The 21,282-nt window shown below is 56.1% G+C and overlaps 1 protein-coding gene across 4 annotated transcripts in view; it reads right to left on the bottom strand.

The window, feature by feature from the left end:
• GLIS1 (GLIS family zinc finger 1) overlaps nt 1–21,282 on the bottom strand; it is a 211,473-nt gene that overhangs the window by 7,617 nt on the left and 182,574 nt on the right. For 3 of the 4 annotated variants that reach the window (XM_074376453.1, XM_074376454.1, XM_045514263.2), the window contains exons 5-8: nt 15,100–15,261; nt 10,225–10,335; nt 6,122–6,254; nt 1,043–1,199 (exon numbers count right to left, since the gene is read on the bottom strand). In XM_074376453.1, the coding sequence (XP_074232554.1) occupies nt 1,043–1,199; nt 6,122–6,254; nt 10,225–10,335; nt 15,100–15,261 (563 nt within the window). The remainder of the gene's footprint in view (nt 1–1,042; nt 1,200–6,121; nt 6,255–10,224; nt 10,336–15,099; nt 15,262–21,282) is intronic. The other variant, XM_074376455.1, reaches the window with a different exon arrangement.

The following is a 21,282-nucleotide window of genomic DNA, read 5'->3' as shown; positions in this document are numbered from 1 at the left end:
TCCTTGAAGTGCTTCCTTCCCTGAGGGCACTTGCTCCGTGGTCAATCCCTGCAGGTCTGTCACAGTGAGCTTCATTCACCAGGGCTGAGGTCATCAGTGGTCCCAGCACTGGGCCCAGGGCCCTGCCCACATCAAGGACTCAATAATTGGACATCAAATGAATGGATGAGTGAGTAGCAGGAGGAGCCCAGTCAGGAGTCCTGGACAACAAGTTTGGTGATGAACTCAGGCTGGCAGCCCCAGGCACAGGCAGGCCAAGGCCAATGCTACTGCCCTGAGGAGGAAGGGCAGGGGGAGAGGGAAGGCGCTGGGGCCAGGCCTTGGGGGACAAGTTTGATCAAGTCCTGTTGACGGTAAGCAAAAGTGGCAGGGAGGGCAGGCGGTGGGGCTGCGAGGCCTCCCTCTGCCCGTTTGCAAGGGAAACAGACTTCCGAAGCATTAGGGCCCAGCAATGAGCACATTCGCCCTTTCCAGCCAATTAAGTGGTCACAAGGGGAACCACATGGAATGCAGGAGGAGGCCCCCCTCCCTGCAGTGATCCTGCAGCAAGGGCTCCTGGACAGCCCCAGCAGGCCGGGCAATGGTCACAGCCACAGTAGCCAGAAGTGGGGGCGAGGCCCCGGTGGGCATCTCTGGAGTGGGCAGTGGGCAGCCTGCTCACCAAATACATGGTGCAAACCAAAGAGCAGTCAGAGTGAGGCGCCCAAGGAGGCCTGGGTGTGGCAGCCCAGAATGCAGGGTCAGGTGAGGATAAAGCATCTTCCCAGGGCCGCCCGGACAGGGGAGGAGAGGGCGCAGGAGGCAAGGCATCAAGAAGCCCAGGTGCTAATATCATCCACATGGTAGGGTTACTATGAGGCACTGATGAAACTGTGCTCAGCGAGTGTTTGGTACACAGCACAGTACACTGTCAGTGCCACATAATGTTGGCTATTTTTATTATCAGTAACAACCATTCAGTGTGTGGGGCACCTGCCCTCACCTGCCGCCCATGCAGGTGCCCACTTGCTATCCTGGAGGAGGACTGGCTTGCTGTACGTACCCATCCCTGGTGCTCTCAGCTGTGGGTAGAGGGGACAGATGGTGGTGGGAACTGGTGGTGGCATCCAGTGGGTGGTGTCTGGAAGGGACATCGTGCAGAGGGGGCAGGATGCCTGATGCCAGCCCATTATGGGGGGTGATGGAGCCAGGATACACGCCTGCAGGGAAGCAAAGAAATATCACTGGGCTTTGGCCACTCGCTAGACATGGCTGTGGATGCCCCAGGAGCTGTGTGCCTGCTTATGGAGAGAGAAAGACATGAAGGGAAACCAGTGAGGCTGTATTCATAGGTTAGGAGTCCTAAAGGGGGAGACGATGGCCCCACTTTGCTCTGTTCATGCCGTGGCTGCTGGGCTGTGTTCAGGGCCGAGGTCTATGCAGAGAGCAGAGGTGGGCTGACGAGGGGCGTCAGAGGCCTGCAGTGGTCAGGCTGTGTGTGTGTGTGTGTTTACTGAGGCGAGGGTTGAATGCAGCAGGAGGGCTCAAATCCCTATTCTGGGAAAGAAGGGGCTCGCTCTGCATAGCTCCAGGAGGAGACAGAGACCTTGGGGTGAAGAGAAGCATGAGAGAAGCAGACTCTAGCTCAGGGCTCAGAGCCGCTGCCGGGTAACAGGCTACCTTTGAGGAAATGAGCTGCCTATCCCCAGAGACATGCAAGCAGAGCCTGGATGTCCGCTGTGAGGGGTTCCAAAGAAAGGACGACTGTGCAAGCTGGCCTGGGAGACTCAGAAGGGATGCCATGGATGATCGTGTAGGCTGTACACTGCACAAGGGTCCTGACTGAGGAGAGGAGTTACCATGCTCTAGTCTTAGATTCTAAACCTCGAGAAGACACCTACAGGGTGACATCACCTTTTATCACCTTTTACTCCCAAGGGTCTTACCCTTGTTAAGAAAACAGGTGGACTAATGAGTCCAATGGGGACACTAGGTCAGTCAGATGTTGCTCCAGGGGCCCAATGGCGGGTCTGAGAGTAGTTACTGAGGTCAGTGCTTCCTTCACCAAGGAACCCCAATTAGAGGCGAGAATGAACTCCTACTCTGGGACTGGAGCCTGCGAGGGTCACAGCAAGGGTGGCAAATTTTTGATGTTCTTTATTTTATGGGGAAAAATGAAGCCAATTTTGTATCCCCTCTTTAATCTGGCTATGTTGATTTGAATTTTAATAGAAACTCACATCATTTTCCCCGAAATCAACTCAAGTTGATGCCCTGGGAGGACTCCGTGGACCCCAGAGCCGCACCCAGAGCTGCACTGACACACTGCCCATTCTGACTGGTCAGCTGCTGTGCTCTGAGCATCACCCTAGTTATTATGAACCCAGACCCAACGCTCTTATCACCTCATAAGGACCATCTGAGAATACACCACGCTCTTTTCCTGGATGTGGTAAAGGAGGAACTTTTACCTTCTCAGGTGGTTGGGTTTCCAAGGCTAGCTCATCCTAGGCTGGCCCTTCCGGCCCAGGCTGCAATTCAGGGAGCTACTACCAGGAAATTGAGCAGGGATGGGGCAGGGATTGCAAGCTCAATGCCATAGGTGGCACAACTGGGAGTAAAATAAGTGAAATGGCAGGGGTTGCAATAGGGAGCAGTGGGGACTGTGGCACTACACAGTTTGTAGACCAAACAGTTTGCAACCCCTGGCCTAGAGTTAGAGCGACAAACATCCTATGGATGGGTTACATTAGGTGAAATTCTACTCTTACAATAACTGTGAATAATAGCTAATTAAGAATACACTATATACCAAGCTCTTTTCCCACACTATCTAGTTTAAGCACCTCAACAACCGTCAACAGGGGGGATAAAATGATCCCATTTTAAGATGAAGAAACTAAGTCTTAAGAACTTCAATGATTCATCAAAAATCACGCAATGGGCAGCTATCAGGCCTTCCAAGTAACACCAGTGATACCAAGAGAAAATCCACTTAAAGCCAGGCCCAGGAAATGGCCAGGGGCTGCAGCTCAGGCTGTGGCCTGGATGTCTGGCTGCGGGCCTCTGCCCAGGCTTCACTGCGGGCTGGCTGTGAGACCCAGGCTCTGAATGGGCTCTTGAGAGCCCTCTGCCTCCTGCCCTAGTCCTTCCCCTTCCCTGTCTCGGGGACCTCTGCTCACATCCATCTGCTGTCTCCCTCAGCCACACACCCCTCCTGGCGTGGGCAGGGAGGCAGTGGAGGGGACTTCTGTGGCAGGAGCCTGGCTCAGCACTGCTCATGGTTTGCTCCACTCACCACTCTCCATAGCACCTCCTCACCTGCCATCTTGAACCAATTTGGGGGCCTGACAGCTAGGAAGGCCTAGAATCCTGGTAAATCCTGCTCCCTCTCCCTCAGCCATGCTGGCCTCATGCTTTTCACGTCCTCACTGCTGCCCAACATGTCACCTGGGTCAGCTGAAGGAGGCCTGCCAGATAAGCTCCTGAAGAGAGCCGGTCTTTCCGGGCGAGAGACCAGCTGGCGGGAGCCTCCTCCAGTCAGATGATGAAGTTCAATGTTGTCCTCACCCCTCTGTTCTGGACTCTTCTGTCCACACTCGTCGAATCTGTCCCATTTTCTCCTGCCTTTGCCCTGCCCTGGTCCAGGTCCCTGCGTGTACAGCCCCCTAAGGATGAACACGTGGTGGGCGACTCGGTGTGCGAACCAGGCACGTTGAACACGTGAACAGATGGTGGGCGGGAACAAGGGAACCACTGCCTCGTGAGGAGCAGCGGGAGCGGGGCCGCCCTGGGGCCTGCCTGGCCTCTCCCCAGGATGCACTACTTCGGGCTGTAAATCAGCGTCATCAATCATCAGCCGTGAGCGCTTAACCTCTGGCCCTAACATCTGTTCCCAACCATGCCTCAGGTGTCTGCAGTAGGGTCTGCAGAACCTGGCAGCTGAATCCCAGGGGGACCTAGGACTCCTGGGTTTGCCTGGCGGGTCCTTCTTCTCCCCACTGCGCTGGAAGCAGCTGGAGGACAGGGACCAGCACAGAGCCTGGCACACAGCAGGTGCGCAGTACGGTGAGGTGTGGCACTGGTGGTTTGGTTAAGGACACAGCCTACAGCCAGACAGCCGGGGTTCAGACCTGCCTCTGCCATTTACTGGTTGTGGAGCCTCAGCAAAAAGTCACTTAAGTGCTCAAGGCCTCCATTTCCTCATCTGGAAAAGAGCACACTCACACGCACTTTATGAGGCTGACGAGAGGATTATGCCAGTTCACACGTACACGTGTAGTCCCTAGAACAGCTCCTGGTCAGTGAATGTTGGCTGTAGTGTTACTATGAGACAGATGAGTAAATAGTGACTCTTCTCCTTCACCATGAGCAACAATGATATGATAAAATTCCTCGTCACACCGGGTTTATACAAGTGATCACAATCACATCTGTTGTCACAGCAGGTCTGGGGTGGGGGAGAAACTGAGGCTCAAGGCAGGGGAGACACCACTCACTGTCAGAGCAGGCCTGCGCAGGCCTGGTATCGCCTGCCCCTCCCGCCCGTGACACTGCCTCAGTGACTTCATTCCTCATCTGTAGCCCGGGCTCACTGGGGATTGAATGAGATGATGTTTGTCAAGTGACTGGCCCAAACCGGTGTTCAAGAGATGGTTACTACTGGACCTGGCCCCTCTCCCCGGGACAAGCCCTGGGCTGGTATCTGGGAGATCAGGCTCCCAACCTGGATCTGTTGCTGACTTTTCGGACGGCCTTGGGTCAGTCCTTTTCCTGCCCAGACCTGAGTCCTCCAAGGATAAGAATGATGCGGCTGCAGAACCTCTGTCCCAGGGCAGCCTTTGCTCATCAGTCAAAGCCTTTCTTCCTGTTGAGCCTCAGAATCCTTCTCAACACAAGAGCTCCAGACACAAGAGCTGGGACTTGAGATGCAAACCTCATCCCTAGGCTGAGTCTCCCTAGGGTCCCTTCTCATTCTACTATTTCAGCAACTCTGATCCTGTGAGAGGCAGCCCATGGCAGAGGGGCCCCCTAGCTGGAGAGAGGTGGGTGTGGTCCCTCCTCCATGGGCCCATCCTGCTGGGATGTCCTCGCCCTTGTGAATCTGTTTGAGCACAGGCCCTAGAGAAAGGCAAGACACCTTCTCTTCCTGAGGCGGTTTAGTTAAGTGTTTTGACACAGTTTTAAATCTGCTACAGTTTTAAATCTGCTGCAGCTTTAACGTTGAGGGGAAAGAATTTTTTAAAAAACTAGAAAATAAAAAATGTTTAAAATGGTTGGAGTAATTCAAGAAATCCCAGAGGGTGGGAAGAACTTTCTGCTCTGATACTGTGGTTTCTTTGGGGGATAGGGTAGGGGCATAACACAAGTATTGTCATCTGGAATCCACAGGACACACTACCCTTTTCTGGGCTGGATTCCCAAGCAGCCAGGAATCCCTGCTGGGGCCTGAGACCTGCTCCGTGGCCCGCGTCTGCTGGGAGGGACAGGCAGGCTGCCTCAGCTGGACCAAAGGCTCTGAGCGTCCAGATGGATGGGCTACAGGGTCCCAGGAGTTTGGGAGCAGGCGGGGGGCCCCATCTTATGATGAGCTGGAAGCAATTATGGCCAAGTTGCCCACCTTCTTGGAGTCTCAGTTTTCTCCACTGAAGCAAGGAGTCATGGTGGGGAGTACATGGGACTTTAAGTTAAGTTCCAGACTTGAACCCTGACATAGGTCATAGTGTAGGAGCTGTCTTAGTGAAGGGGAAGAGAGGGGAGGGGAGGCCGGCAAGTTGTGTACAGTGGCTTGGAGACAAGAGGGAACATGGGGTGTTCAGAGAACTGCATCCAATGTGCCAAGGTTGGGGCAGGAGGCCTGGGAGGAGAGCCTAGGCCCTGCGACGAGGTCTGGGAGACGAGGCTGAGAGGAGCTGGGGCTTCATTTCATGGCAATGGGGAGCCACAGAAGAGTGTGGAGGAATGTACACCTGGTCAGATGAGCTGCAGAGGCAATAAAGCCCCAAGTGGGGGGGTTACTTCCAGGAAGTGGTGCCCACATGGCCCCTGGTGCCCACAGAGCATGGCTGTCCTCCCACAGGGCTGGGTACAAGAAGGCACCGTTCTGGGCTGGGCGCCTGGCCCTGTTCCCCCGCCTGCATACCTGGGAGCAGCTCCTGGCCCAGGGCGCGGCCACCCTTCCCGTCGCTGGCAGCCAGCTGTGTGGACGTGTGGAGCTGCTGCAGGGCCAGACACTCGGTCAGGACGTCGGCCTCGGCGTCGGGGCCTGTGTGCAGCTGGGGAGCGAGCAGAGGGAGAGAGGGTGTTAGCACAAGACCGCCTGTCCACGGGTGACCCCCAGCTGAAGGGATGGGGCAGGAAGGACAGTGGCCCCAGGACACGACCTCTCGCCTCTCTGCACCTCAATTTCCTCATCTGTAAAATGGAGCTAACTGGGTACATGGCTGAGCAGCAGATGTGAGATTGAACAGGCTGGGATTTTAATAGGAGAGTGTGGCTATGAGAGACAGGGAGAGCTGTCAGACCGAGGGAAGGAGGTGGGGTAGGAGTTTGATGGAAGCTTCCCAGACTGAGAGTCTAGGGACCAAGAAGTCCCCAGTGAGCCAAAGTCCACTGGGAGTCAGGGGAGGGGGGTTCCCGAGTCTCCCAGGAAGGGGTCTTGCCTCACATCCCTGCCAGGCCTGCTGCTGGGTCACTGGCTGGGAGTGCCCACAGGAGGCACGGCCCCAGCACAGATGCTGAGGGGGCATCACAGTGTAGCAGCTGGGGCCTCCCAGGTGGCTGGAGGTCTGTGAGCAACATTCTCGGGGCTACCATGGGGTGACTGACACCGTGGGAGTAAGATACAGCAAGCCCGCTGTGAGTGTCTTTCCTTCCTCCCTTCCCACCAAAATCTTTCTTCCTTCCTTGCACAAGTTGCAGCAGAAATAGTCCAGGGCTGGGGACAGACGACCTGGGTTCAAATCCCACTCCACTTCTTCTTACTCCCTGTGTGACACTGGACAAAGGACCTCTCTGGCCCTCCCTTCACCTGCCTGTAATTAGCAACACTAACCAGCTCTCACACCAGACTGCTATTGAGGAGTGATAAGAGGAGGGGCATGGATGCTTGATGAAGGTGCTGTGTCAAGGGCTGGCTCACTCCTCTGGCCGAGTCCCCTAAAGTCACATGACAGCGGGCTTGCTGGGTCAATACTTGGCCTTGAGGTTGTTGGCTAAAAGCAAGCTGGGGCTGGCAAGTCTTTGATCAATAACCCTCAACTGTTTCTAAGGACAGACTTGAGTGTGACACCTCAGAACATCTTCACATCTCCAGATGGGGCCAGACTGGCATAGGGAGGGGCTGACTGGGGCCCTCGGGCACTGTGGGGGTCATGCAACTGGATGGGAAGGGCCCCTTCTCCCAGGGTAATCCCAAAGCCTGACTATCAGAGTACTAAAGATTGACTTATCCAAACCTTCATTTTATCTGGGACAAAACTGACCCAGAGAAGGCAACAGCCTTGTCCCATATCACACAGCAGCTGGGAGTCAGCCCTGAGGGTTTTTCCACCCTCCCAGGCTATCAGAGCCAACACCCAGGCTTGGGGAAGGCCTGCCCAGCCTCCCGATGGGCTCTCGGCTCCCTGACCCAGCAGCTGTTTTCCATGTAAATTAAGTTTCTGGCAAAAGAGGGCCAAGGCATGTTCTTGCAGACCGCAATGTCGATCGGATTAGGAGCAGCAGGAGAGGAGAATTAAGGAAGAAAAGCATTTCTAATTCTCTCTGAAACGCATCAGGGCTGCCAAGGAGCTGTCATAATACAAGGGTCGCTCTACCCAGAAAGATACATCATCCCCGATGGCTCTTAATGGATGCTTATTGTTGGGAAGTTTGCAGATCTGCGGCCCCAGGTCCCTGGGGCTCGGTGCGAGCCAAGCAAGGGGCCTGGGAAAACCAGGGCAGGATTCTGGTCCTTGGGCACCAGTCTGCTTGGGACAGAAGGCTCCCTGGCGTGGGGCCTGGGCCATTCCCTGTCGCTGCCCAGGCCCCTCAACCTGAGAGCAGTGGAGGGAGCTCAGGCCCTGGAAGAAGATGGGTCAGGATGGGACTCTGGCTCTGTCACTCCCACCCTTTGTTAACTCTACGAGCCTCAGTTTCCACATCTCTAAAATGGGGTGAAAACTGCTCCATTCCCCATTCCTAGGGTTACAGTGAGGACTAGATGAGACATAGTCTGTGAAGCATTTCCTTCTCAGGGTGAACAGGATGTGGTGTGTTCCCTGGTGAGCTTACGGCACCCCCTCTGATCATGTTCCCTCTCTGCTCCACTGCCTCCAGTGGCTTCCACTGCCACCAGCGGCTCCCACTGCCTACACGATAAAGACCAGAGTCTTGAGCTGGGCTGTCCCCTCCCCACTGTCTTTCGCACTGAGGCCTGCTTGCCTCTCGCTCCCCATCTCTGCATACCCCCACTCCCTGGACCATAGCAGTCTGCATTCCCCAGCCTCTAGGCCTTTGTCTGCTTCATTCCCGCTGTGTCCACACTTCTTAGAATAGTGCTTGGAAAACAGTAGGTGCTGCACAAATCTTGCTGAACAAATTAATGAGCTTTTCCTCTCTGTCCTCCTCTGTCATACTGATGTCCCCAGATGGGCCCCTGGTGTTTCTCTTCCTCCTCAAACCTCCCTGGCACTCAGGCACCCCTGCTCCCATGGCCCCAATGGCCCTCGGGAGATGTGGGTTAAACCCAACAGGTAGGTTCTGCTCTCAGTTGCAGTCCCATCCCTCCTGCTGCGCTGGGTCCCTCAGCGGCTCACACGCCCCTGTCTAAGACAGTATCTGCTGCTTCCCCTGCAAACCTGCTTCTTTTTTAGATTCTCTGTCCTGCTGAAGAGGATCACCATCCATCCTGACCCCCAAAGTCTGACACTGGTGTTCCTTCTGCCAGTACCCCTGCCCAGCCGAGCAGTCATTAGACCCAGTCCCTCTCCCGCCACCTACACTAAGTGGGGGCCCACTGTCTCTCCTGCTCCCAAGCAGTGGCCCCTCTGCCTTGAGTTTTCTTCCAACCACCTCAATTCATTCACCACACAGCCCCTAGAGCTATCATTCAGGGTAACACGTCCCTCCTCTGCTTACAACCCCTTGATGATGGCACCCCCTGACGTCAGAACAGCCCAGACTCAACAGGGGTTCAGCTGTCCTGTCACCCCGCCCTCCACTCTGTGCCTCGCTGCTCAGCCCCGAGACAGGCAGAGTGTCCACTGGACCCCACACAGTGTTTCAAGCTTCAGTCGCTTTCTGGGGCACTGTCTTCACCTGCCCAACACTTACTCCTTCTTCAGGACTTAATGACAACATGCACCCACTTCCATTCTACACTTTGACTATGCGCCGAGTACTGTTCTAAACCCTTGACATGCATTTACTCATTTAATCCTCACGACAACAACCCTTTAAAGCAAGTCCTCTATTGCCCCCCCTGACAGAGGAACATGAACAAAGGAGTCAAGACATGTGCCCAAGGCCATGGGGCTCACTGCGGTGGGCCTGCAGTGCCCCCACCAGCCAGCCGCATGTCATTTTTCCCACCACCTTCTCATTCCCACCTTGGCAGGCTGAGCACCTTCCCTCTGCCCAGACTATTCTCTGCATATTTCTACTGCAGTCTTTGCCATATTGTACCCAATTATCCGAACAGTAGCTTCGCCTCTTCTACCTTAAATGTGCTCAGAATACTTCTATGAGCCTACAGCTGGGCAAGATCATCTCATGCAAAGCCTGTTTCATAATGAAGTGTTGGCTAGCTCATGTAATGTACTTTATACTGTAGTGCAGGGGAGGAACAGGACAGCTGTCTGGGAACAGAATGGCTGTTAGTGTATCAGTTGTTCACCCTTGGGGCTGTTTTGTGGTCGTGCAGCTGACTCTGCCCCTACCCAGCATCACCAGGGAGGGTCTACCGCACATCGAGAGCCTGGAAAATGATCAACATTAAAAATTCGAAGTATGGATTTTGCTGAATTTGTTTTGCTTTCACACCATTGTAAAGGTGAACCATCGTAAGTCGAACCACCCACTGGGGACCGTCTTGACACTCGGGGGCTGGTGGGAGGCAGATAGAGGAGGAGAGACAGTGGCATCCTCAGGTGTGGAAGGCTGAATGCATGCAAGGGGTGTGGCTTGTACCTGTCTTGATGTTGGATGGGAGGCCAGGGGGCCAGGGGGCGTCTGCCGAGATGGGCCTGGGACAGAGCCGCTTACCTTCTTACGCACCTGCTGCTCTTTGGCTGAATGGGCCTTCACGTGCTTGCGGAGGGAGCTGGGGTCTGTGTAGCGCTTGGAGCAGCCAGGGATCTGGCAGGCGTAAGGCTTCTGTAACGTCAGAGGGCAGAGGTGGGGGTGAGCGAGGGGCCACCCGCCAGGCCCAAGCTCCCACTGTGTGGCCTGCAGTGTGGAGGACGACTGGACGAAGGCCGGCTGCAGGCTCCTGCCCTGTCTCCCTTCCCGCCCCTGACCAGGCGGGGTCTGACCCAGCCAGGCCTGCCCATGGATGAGGGGAAGGTGCCTGGTAGCGAAGGAGGGGGTTTGTGTCTCTATTCTACCCTCATGCTGGGACCTCAGGTAAGTCACAGCCCCCAGGCCCCACCAGTCTCACTTTTCTCCTCTGCAAAATGGGGCCAACTGAGTTTGAAGGATTCTCCCAGCTGTGACACTGGCCCTAAGAAAAGTACACCCTTTGTGGCCCCCAGCTGCAGAGAAGCAACAAGTGGATCAAGAGTAAAGTGAGGTGGCTGCCTTGGAGAGGAGGAGGGGGAGAGGGGAAGAGAGGGAGACAGCACGAGGTGAGGGGGACACAAACATGGGGACAAGCTGGAGTAGGGCAGGGACCCAGGCTGGGAGCAACTGACCAAATCTTGCAATGGGTCCAAAGTCCCCAGACTAGTCCCCAGGCCACAAGAATCTCAGGTCCTCAAGTTGACAATCACGGGAGGCCAGAGGGGAACTGGATGTCAGACGCAGCCCCAGGGAGGCTGGGCGTCTGTGCTTTTTGTGTTCTTTCCCCTCGGGGCCCCCAATCACTCACCCAGAACATATCCTTGCCCACCGCCTCCCCTGGTTCCTGCCCGGACCACACCCCGCTCTCTGTACTTCCAATCTCCCCTCATACTCATAGCCAGAGGGCCTTTTTCCCAGGCCTGGCCATGCTCGTACCTTCTAAGATACAGACTCCCTGGTGCCCTCAGATACAGGGAGTCTCTGGGTGCTGAAGGCCCTTTCTGACTTGGGCCCTGCCTGAGTCCTCAGCCCTCCTCCTGCCCCTGTGCCACCCGCCCAGCCCTCGTCACCTCCTCTCCAACTGCTCCTCGGGTCTTCTTCCCTCTGGCAGCGCTGTCCGCCTGCGCTGCTGGGTCTGTTGAGTGGTGAGTTTTTCTCAGGGGAGGGTCCCTCTGATTCATCTCAGGTCCCAGGGACTGGCCCAGGACAGGGGCTCTGTGGCTCTAACTGAATTCTGAGCACCCCGTAGATGCCTTCATAAGACCTGGCTTGAAGACTCCAGCTGCTACCGGGGCTTGAAACCCCTGAGGCTCCCTTTTGGAATACATCTAGTGGTTCTGATTTCTCAGGGCCCTCTGGCCTCCAGCGACTGCAGGGGATGTGGCAGAGGGATGTTTGGAGGTGACGCGTGTGTCCCTGTCAGACAGGCCCACTAGAACTGATCCCAAACCTCAAGGTGAGTCAGCCCTGCTGGACCTCGAAGAGGGCAGATGGGAAGAAAAAAGAGATGGTCATACCTTGGTGCTGCCTCGGAGAGCTGCCAGGTTAAAGAAACGGAGGAGAGCAAAAAGAGAGACAGAGCAGTGAGAGGCTGGCCTTGCTGAAAGGAAAGTGTGGGCGGGAGGGGGGAAGGCAGGCCTCAGACTTGCCCCCACACAACCACACGGAGACACAGACACACACACACACAGGACCCCTCTCTCATGCACCTGACCCCCACCAACACACACACACACACGTGCACGCACGCACACACACACACACTTTTTCTCTCTCATGGGCCCTGCCCTGTCCTGTCCCAGTCCCTGTCCCTTGGGGACGCTGATACAAATCCGCAAGCTTTTGTCAAAAAGCAAACAAACAGAACTCCATGTGTGCAGGCGCACTTGCCTGGAAAGAGGGCATAAAGCTCATCTCTGTATTTGTTTTTCCAGGGCCTGACGTGTGCAGAACATTCCTCCGGCCCAGCTCCCCCATGAGCCCTCAGGAAACCCTGTGGCTGTCCCAAGCAGCAGCCAAGCCTCAGGCCTAGAGTCACTGCACCGGCTCCAAAGCCTTGTTAATAGCCGGACACTCATGGCCGTGCTGTGAGGATGGAGTGCCTCACAGAGCCCTCCAGGTCCGTGCTCAAGAACAGCTCTTCACCTCCAAGCCCTCCTGATGTTCAGGCACTGTGCTCAGCACCTGCCACCCATGATCTACTTTCAGTCTCACACTCGTCTGGTGAGAAGCATCCCCACTTTGCAGATGAGGAAATTGAGGCTGATGCTTTGCCCAAGATCTCACAGTGAGGAAGAGTGTATTTGCCACTCTGTGAGGGTTCCCCCAGTCTTCTGCAGCCCTGAACCTTCCAGTGAAGTGGGCAAGGGAGAGATTATCACCTCCCACCTTCCCTATAAGGAAGCTGAGGCCAGGGCAGTCTGTGGCCATCAGGACTCAAACCCCACATGGAGAGTGTGGGACACGACAGGATCTGGTCAGCATTTGGTCAGCGGTCACAGGCCAGGAAAGGAGGGACTCAAGTTTGCTGTGAAGACCCTGTGTTGGGCCCCCACCCCATCCATCGCTTCAGCTGATGCCCCCTTTCCTCTCTTGCGAGGTAGGTGTCTGAGGAAACTGAGGCCCAGAGAGGGCTGGGTGGTGCTCCTTGGACCTTGGGATCAGGTGAAGGGCTGGGCTGGAACCCAGGCTGGTTCTCTCCAGTCTGTCCCACCACTTTCATGCCCATGGAGAGAATCCCACGTTCTCTGGTGCCAGAGGGGAGCTGAGGACACGACTGGGTCCCCTCTGCAAAACAAGGCCCAGCCTGTACGGCGCTGACCCGGTGGGCCTGAGCTCTGGGTGCTGGGAAAGCAGCCTAGCCATGCGGGGCCGCCTGTGGTGTTTCCGTGGGGCTGGTGCGAGCCAGGCCTGGTCTTGGCGGCTGCACCTCCCAGGCTTCACCCGGACCTTCTGGGGAGATGCAGGCCTGAGATAACCCTATGGGCTCATTCTGGGCCTGACCTGACCCAGCCCTCAGAGTTCTGTTCACACACCAAGTGGGGGCCAGAGGCCTGTTGCTCTGGGGCTGGGTCCAGGAAATGCAATAAAAAGCAAGGAAGGGGGTAAGTCAGAGTAGGTGACCCCGAGATGCCTGGTGGGACATCCCCCAAGGCTTTGGGGAGGGTGCAGAGAGGCCTGGTGCTGTCGCAGCTGCCTAGTGGCCTCTGGGAGATGTAAACAGGGTGCTGGGGCACAAATCGTCCCCCCAAGACCAGGACCCGGTGCCAAGGGCCCCGAGGGCTAGGCACGTGAGGAGGTAAGAAGTCAGGGGGATTCGTTAGCATGCCTCCTCATTTCATGTGCCCGACCCCGTGGCAGTGAAGCCTGAGAAGGGAGGGATGGGGACAGGGGGCAGGCTCAGGGTGGGGGCAGGGCTCTTCCCTCCTACTCTGTCCCCTCAGCTCTTCACTTCCCTAGGTGGCTGACACACCTGCAAGGGCACTGGACTTGGACTCGCGCAGACTGGGTTTCTGTCCCAGCTCTGCCACTTCCCGGCTGTGTGACAGTAAATGACTTCATCTCTCTGAGTCTGTTTCTGTATTTGCCCAACAGGGATAGGCTCCCACCTTGTGGTCTGTCACCAGGATTAAACTGGGGGAAGGTGTGTATGGTATTAGGGGAGAGGGGAGATGTGCAGAACCTTCTGCCCAGGGCCTGGCCTGGCCCCAAAACATGAATTCCCTGATATTTCTGCTATCCCCCTCCCTCACCTTTTTTGGGTGTTGGTTTTCCCATCTATGAAACCCCAGAGGGCCTCCAGCTCTGACCTCTGTTGTTTTTGTGGCCCTCCTGTTTCCTCATCTGTATGTCTGTGTACTAGACAGACTGGACTGGACAGATACTCAGGTCTCTCAGCACGCCCACCGCAGAGTTCCCCAAACATTTGCACAAAGAGCAGAGACACAGGCTGGGGGCCCACATGAGGATCTGGCTACAGACGAATCTCCTGTTGCACATGCAGGTTGGGGTCCTCCCAGGCTGAGTGCATCTCCTCACATAGGCGCTGTGACACTTGTGTGAGGCCCAGCTCTGAGTCAGCTCTGCCGGGTTTTCCAGCTGAGTGGGCAGTGAACCTCCCAGGACCCTGCTTTCCTCACCTGTCAAATGGGCTAGTGAGCCCCTGACTGGCAGGGTCAGTATGAGATTGTGGGAGACGATGTTGTAGGAAGCGCTCTGTTAATCGCTGAGGTCTGCATGCACAAGAGAGGACCCTTGTACTGACACTGTGACAGAGTTGTGTGTTATCACACTGTCTGACACAAACAAGGGAAAGAAGGTGGACACATAGGTATCTGGGGCCCAGGTCACTATTCCAGAGGCCAGGAGTCGGGCCCTGCTCACCTCAACTGCTCACCCACCGTCACCTTTCTCCACGGAGTGGGTGGGTGGAATGAGCAGGGAGAACCTGCTCTGGGGTGACTGACAGGCCCGGGGAGAGGATGCAGGATGGCGAGCCCACCCTCTCAGTGGGGATGTGCCTGGCCCAGCATCCCTGGGCTAAAACAGTAGTTCTCAACTAGGGGAGAGTTTAATACCTCCTCCTCAGGATTCCTGGCCATGTTGAAAGACCTTTTTGGTTGTCATAACTGGCAAGTGGGACATGGCTCCTATCTAGTGACTAGAGGCCAGAGATACTGCTAGACATCCTATAATGACAGTACTTTCCTCTCCCCGCAATCATCCTGTCCAAAACGTCAACAGGGCTTGAGGATGAAGTCAGGGTTTCTGCGCGGGGCCGGCTGCCACCCTGCATTAGACAGGTGGGGGTAGTGTGCACGTCCTCCACCCCTCACCCTCAGCCTCTGCCCTGGGCCCTACCGTGTCCAGGTGGGTGCGCTGGTGCTTGGCGCGGTCGCTGGAATTGCTGAAGGCCTTCTGACAGCCTGGGTGCTGGCACAGGTACGGCTTCTCGCCCGTGTGGCTCCGCAGGTGGATCTTGAGGTTCTCCAGTCGTGAGAAGGCCTTGCTGCAGCCTTCAAACTGCAGGAGAGGCCGGTGAGGGGTGCTCTGCAGCCCCTGGAAGGCCCACCACACAGCCTGGAAGTGGGCCCCAGCATCCTCTGCCCCCTAGCCCCCGGTCCTGCCCAAGGTCTCCAGGTGTCCCCAGTTCAGCTCCCCATGAAGTGCTCAGGACCCAGACTCTATCTGGGAAGGCCTGATGTGTCCAGAACAAATGCACTCTTGACTTAGCAATCGCCCCTAGGGCTGAAGAAAAAAGTGGTCTTTTCATCTCTGGATCTGGATGGATCTGCCCCCCAGTGGCATCTGAAAATGACGTGCTGCCCTAACAGCAGCACAGCCCTGAGTGCACAAGATGCAGGGACACATCCAGTGCAGACAGCCCTGGATTTGGAACCCAAGACCTGGATCTGAGTTAGGCTCTGTCCCAGTGACGTTTGTGCAGTGCCCTTGACTTTTCTGTGCCTTGTATCCTTGCCTAGAAACTTGAGACTGTGTGGTCACCACTCAGGGCTAATATGAAGGCCCCCAAGGCGTAGGACACTGACTGTCAAAGGGCTCTGCCCACCTGGAATACAAGTATTGATGCTGACTGCTGTCAGAGCAATGACCACATTTGTAAACTCAGTGTCTTTGATTTATCATTTGGCTGTTTATCTGGGCAGTGGGCATGTGGTGGGTACAGCATAGACATGTGACTGATGCCCCTGATCCCGGCAGCCTCTGCCCAGCTCTGCCCTCTCTCCCCAGAATCCTCTAAGTTCAAACTCCCCCCTCCCTTCTCTACACAGCTACCTGAGGAGGCGCTGATGAAGGAATGGGACTGCACTGTTCCCACCTAAAGCCCTGCGGGCCTGGCTTTCAAACACCCAGCCCTCCACACCTTCCAGCCCCTCTTGACTCCCCACCAGAGATCCACAACAGCAAGGGTCTGCAAGGCAGTTTCAAGCCTTTGTTCACACAAGGCACTCAGCAAGGAATGCCCTATCTCGTACAGTCCACCCAATCCCCCTTCAGCCTTCAGAGCCCAGCCTGAATGCTGGCAGGCAGAGCATTCCCTGGTTCCGGTGTGGCTGGCTACTCCTTCCTGTTTCTCCCCGCTGTCTGGCCACCATTCCCATGGGGCTCGCCACGGGCGGGAGGAGGAACTGACACCGGCCCCACCTGCTCCGTCCGTCCTGGCGTGCTGCTGCGTGTTTCACCACACAACAACCGTGAAATGCGTGGCCTCACTGTCCCCACCTCAGAGACACACGCTTCCTGGGGTGACCACAGGGCTGGAACAGGATGCAGACCACATCTAGCACCAAAGCCCAGGTGACTGCCATGCCTGCTGCCTTCCAGGGCAGGTGGGCAGGCGGAGGTGACCCTCGAGGAAGAAGAGATCAGAGGAGACCAGGCTCCCTCTCCTGAGCCATGGGTTCCATCCCCCAGGCCAGGGCAGACGTGATGACCCAGAGACAACGCCGGTCGGGGGCAGGCTCCCTCTGCACCTCTCCCTTAAAGGCCTGGCCACAACTGCAGGCCGTGCTCTGCTGGGACTGGTCCAAGGCAAGCTGCCCACAGCTGGATTTTAGAAACTGTTCCGCTTCCTATTTCCAGATGTTGTGCCTTTTCTGTGCATTAAAACCAGAAGGAAATCCTGTTTAGGGAGTAAATAGGCCACAAGCGGCAACCCCCACCCCTTCTCCCTCCTGCATGGCTTTGTGCCAAGTTCACTAAAGTGAGGCGGAGCAGCGGCTGAAGAGCAGGCTGCCCCTGGGCCCCCAGCCAATCCCTTTGTTCCTCTCTGGCCGAGCCGCAAGGGTGGACATCTGAGGCGGGAGGCAATAACTCCTCGCGTGCTGCGTGATGTTCCTGACTTTGGGGGGCGGTCTGCCGGACTCCAGGGGTCCGTCTATCCTCTCCTCCCCACCAGGGTCTGTGCGCCTGTCTAGCCAACCCTCCGTCTCAGCGCAGTTGTTCCCACCCCCAGCCTTTGGGCTGTGCCCCTCCTGGGACACTTTCCTTTCCAACTCACTGACAATGTCATTCAGACATGTTTCAGAAGTCCAGGATCTGCAGCTTGGTGTTCATGGTCTTCCAACACGGCCCGACGCCTCTCCTGTCTGCATACACCCCACACGCTATGCCGTGTGGGAGTGATCAGCCCTAAACACGTAGGGGCCTTTCGTGCCCCCAGGCCTGCTTGCTGGGGCTGTTCCCTCGAAGGGACGCCTTTCCTTCCTTTGCTCACTAAGCAGACATCTACTCGTGGTGCTCAAGCACTACCTCCTCTGAGAAGCCTTTCCCACACCCCCCCCCCAGCTGCTCAGTCACACCCTGAGCTTGCAGCGAGAAGGTTTTCACTGCACATCCATTGCCCTGTCTTCATGTCTTCTTGAGAGTAGGGCTGGTATCTCATTCATGGAACAAAGGGTAGGTTAGAACTGTGATGCAATGGTGGTGAGAAGAGGGGTGCTGGGGCCTAGGGGTGTACACATCTCCCTCCAATGTTCACTGAGGTACCCCATACCTGTGCAGGTGCCCTGCGCCCATCCTGCCCGCCCCCACCCCACGGGAACTTCCCTGAGCTGACTCTCAGGCTGGGGTATAATAAGCAGCTGTCCAGGGCATCATGATGGGAGAACCGTCCCTCTAGGTAGAACCAGAGGTAGCAGCAGGTGGAGAAGGGGTGCTGCCCCATCAGGACAGGTCTGGGATGAGGATGCTGCAGGCACTCCCAGCAGAGCAATGCCCCTATCAGGGCCAGCATCCCAGACATGCCAAGGCCTTGAGGTCCCCCCCTTCACCAACCACACAGATGGGCTAACAGAGGCAGAGAGAAGAGGGCAGGGACGCTCATGGGTTCAGCTCCTGTGTGCTCACTCTGCTAGGCCTGGTACTGTCACTAGTGTGACCCAGCATCCTCTCCATGCCCTCAGGGCAAATATTCCTCCCCTGCTGTCGGGAGCTGAGGCCTGGGGGAAGCCAGCACAGTGGTTGCAGACATGGACCCTGGCGTGGGACGACCAGCTCTGTGTCTAGTCTGTTCCACTTCTGAGTGATCTGAGATGAGTCCCTTCAGCTCTTTGAGCCTCAGTCTCCTCATCTGTAAAGCTGGGTGAGTTCTACCAACCATGGGTAGGGGAGGTGGTTGCAAGGATTTCACAGTAAATGCTCAACATCGTCATTGTAGCTAGCATTTAAGATCACAGAGCGGGTAAGTAGCAGAGAGGCATTCTGCCTGGGGTGGCAAGTCCCTGGCCTGCTGCCCCTCTGCAGAGTTGGAAGAGGGTGTGTGTGTGATGTCCTACTCGGCGTGGTGGGCTCCCATGCCCCACCATGTCCCGTTCCTCCTTCTCACTCCTTAACCCCTCACCTCACTACCCATCTTCTTCCTCCAGCCTGATATCCACGCTAACCCACCCAACACACCCTGGGCTCTCCAGCCCTTGGCTCAGGCACATAAAGGAGGTGTCAGCCTGGGCATGTCTCGAAGGGCAGAATGCCTCAGCATCTCTTTTAATGGAGAGCTACCCTAGGGCTGTCCTGGCTCCACCTCTGAGGAGTAGGCACCCTGTTCAGGTCTGCTCCCCCTCCAACCCCACCACCTTTACCCTGGAGAGCCAGGACTGAGCAGGGTGGTGGACATAGAAATCCTCACCCAGGTATTCTGGCTGGTGTGACCTGGCCCCTGGCAGTGGCTTGGTGGTCTCTGCCCCCTCTAACTCTCACACCCACACTGTTGCATTTCAGCGTAAGAGTGGCCTGGGTGCAAATCCACACTTCCCAACTGGATGACCTTGGGCAAGTTCATTTAACTTCCTGGAGCCCATATTCCTTCACTGTAAATGGAGACATCACCTGGGCACATGGTGAGTGGGTGCTCCTATGAACCACAAAGCACATGCAGCATCTGTGGCCCAGGACCCTGATGCCAACCGTGCCTACCCAGAGAATTACCAGGCACCTCTTACTCAGGATGATTTTGAAACACACCAGCTCACATAATGAAACACAACAAATTTATCTGGCCAGAAGCAAAGGCTCGCATGCCACGGGCAACAGAGAGAGTTGCTACTGTGGGTAAGGGGTACACAGGGGAGAAGGAACAGAAGGGACATCTAACAGTCTAGAAAAATGTAAGAATGGGTGTTAGGTTTTTCTTATTTACTTAGCATGGAAAAACATTAAAGTACGTACTGAGATGAAACTGGGGTGAATTCACAATGATGTAAGTGACTGGGTGACACCCTCTCAGTCACCTATTAGGGGCTGGGTGCTGTGTGTGTTTCATTTAATTATGACAGCACACTATTCTGGTGAGGCTCCATCCAAGCCCCACTCTGCAGAGGAGGAAAATGAGGCTCAGAAAGCTGACATCACAGGCTCCAGGCCACACAGCCAGTAAGGGCAGAGCTGGGATCTGATCTCAGGTCTGGCTGATGTGCAAGTCTGTCTGTATGTGTCCCTAACTGCTTTGGCCACTGCCTCAGGGACCCCTACACAAAGCACCAAAACCAGGCTATGGCACTTGGGAGCTATTACCGTGATTTCCAGCTGGGCTCACATCCTGGGTTCCTTCCCAGGCAAAGCCAGGCCCAGCCCTGGATGCAGAGCTGATGCTGGGAAAGGGAGGCGCCCTCCTCTCCCCTGGCGCCTCTGAAAGGAGATGCCACCACATAGACAGAAAAGCCGAGGCGATTCAGTGGAGAAGAGCGAGGCTGGCTGAGGCACGGAGTGCAGAGCCTTGAAAGGCCCAGTTCCCACATGTGGGGCATGTTACAGAAGAAGACTCAAATAACGGGGGAAAATACCCCGGGAACCGTGAAGCCGTAGACCATCTGGAGTTTTATAGTAACAGGCAGGGGAAAAGCAGAACCTAATTGAAAAAAGTCCACTGCAATCCATTACCGCTGCATGCAGCTCACAGAACCAAGGGCAGGAGATGAAAGATGGAGAGGAGCCGTCCCAGGAGCTGCGGAGGGGGCACCAAGCCCGAGGGCTCCTCAAACTCTGGCTGAGGGGCGGGGAGAGGGCACTGGGTCTGACGTCACAATCCAAAGGGCTGGGCTCACCTCACTCAGTAAGCTGCCCTCTCTGAGCCTTCCCTGCATGTGTGAAAGGGCTAAGTGAGGTCATTCCGGGCAGCCCCGGAATGGAGCCAGCTACTGCTGGGCACGCCTGTTCTCCTGCTCTGGGCCCTGAGGAAGGATCGGGCGCCCTGTTTTACACACGAGGTGTGGGACACTGCCACAAGCCAAAGGCCACGAAGCCAGGCAGACAGAAGTTTGTGCTGGGGCCCCACCACCAACAGCCATGAGCTCCAGCAAGTCTCGTGCCATCTCTACCTTCATCTTTCTCCTCTCTAAAATGGGGCCGGCGAAAACGGCTGCTAGAAATAAACAGGAGGACGCGCCCACCACAGGACCTGGCGCACAGCGGGTACCTAAGGAACGTCAAGTTTCCTCCCTGCAGCTGACGTGGTCCAGGGAGGAGGGAGGCCCCTTTTCTCATGCTCTGGCTAAGGATCTGGACACAAAGGGCAAGGAGGAGGTTTGGGGGAACAGGGCACATGGGCAGGGACAGGGGAGGAAATGCCTCCAGTTTTGGCATTTGACAGTGACTTGCTTCTAAACAAACACATTTCTGGTTTAAGGGTAAAATATATTGGGTTACAACAGTCTGGCAGGCCATTCGGGGATCAACTTCTCATTTTTGTACAAACTTTTACCCTACTTTACAACAATGACTTGGATGGGAGAGCTGCACGGTGCCAGATCCTTCTCTAAGATGTCAAATAATTCTGGGTTTGGCCAGCTTGAAAGGCCAGTCAGTTGGGAGCTGAGGTCCACTCCTCATCCCACACCCGGGGAAGGGGACTGTGCCCTGCAGTTACTGTTCTCTGAACCCCATGGGGTTTTCCACAGGGAAATCCTCAGAGCCTCGTGCTTCATGGGCCCCTAGGGGTAGGTGGAGGCAGGAAGGGGAGGGACAGATGTGGAGAGTCCTGGGAGGTGAGGCTGGAGGGCGCCAGCCTGGACTGTGCTCTGTGAGGCT

Source organism: Camelus bactrianus, chromosome 13 (assembly GCF_048773025.1).
Source record: "Camelus bactrianus isolate YW-2024 breed Bactrian camel chromosome 13, ASM4877302v1, whole genome shotgun sequence".
Classification (NCBI taxonomy): Eukaryota; Metazoa; Chordata; class Mammalia; order Artiodactyla; family Camelidae; genus Camelus; species Camelus bactrianus.
The sequence above is the reverse complement of the archived record's forward strand: the minus strand, read 5'-3'. Positions and strand labels throughout refer to the sequence as shown.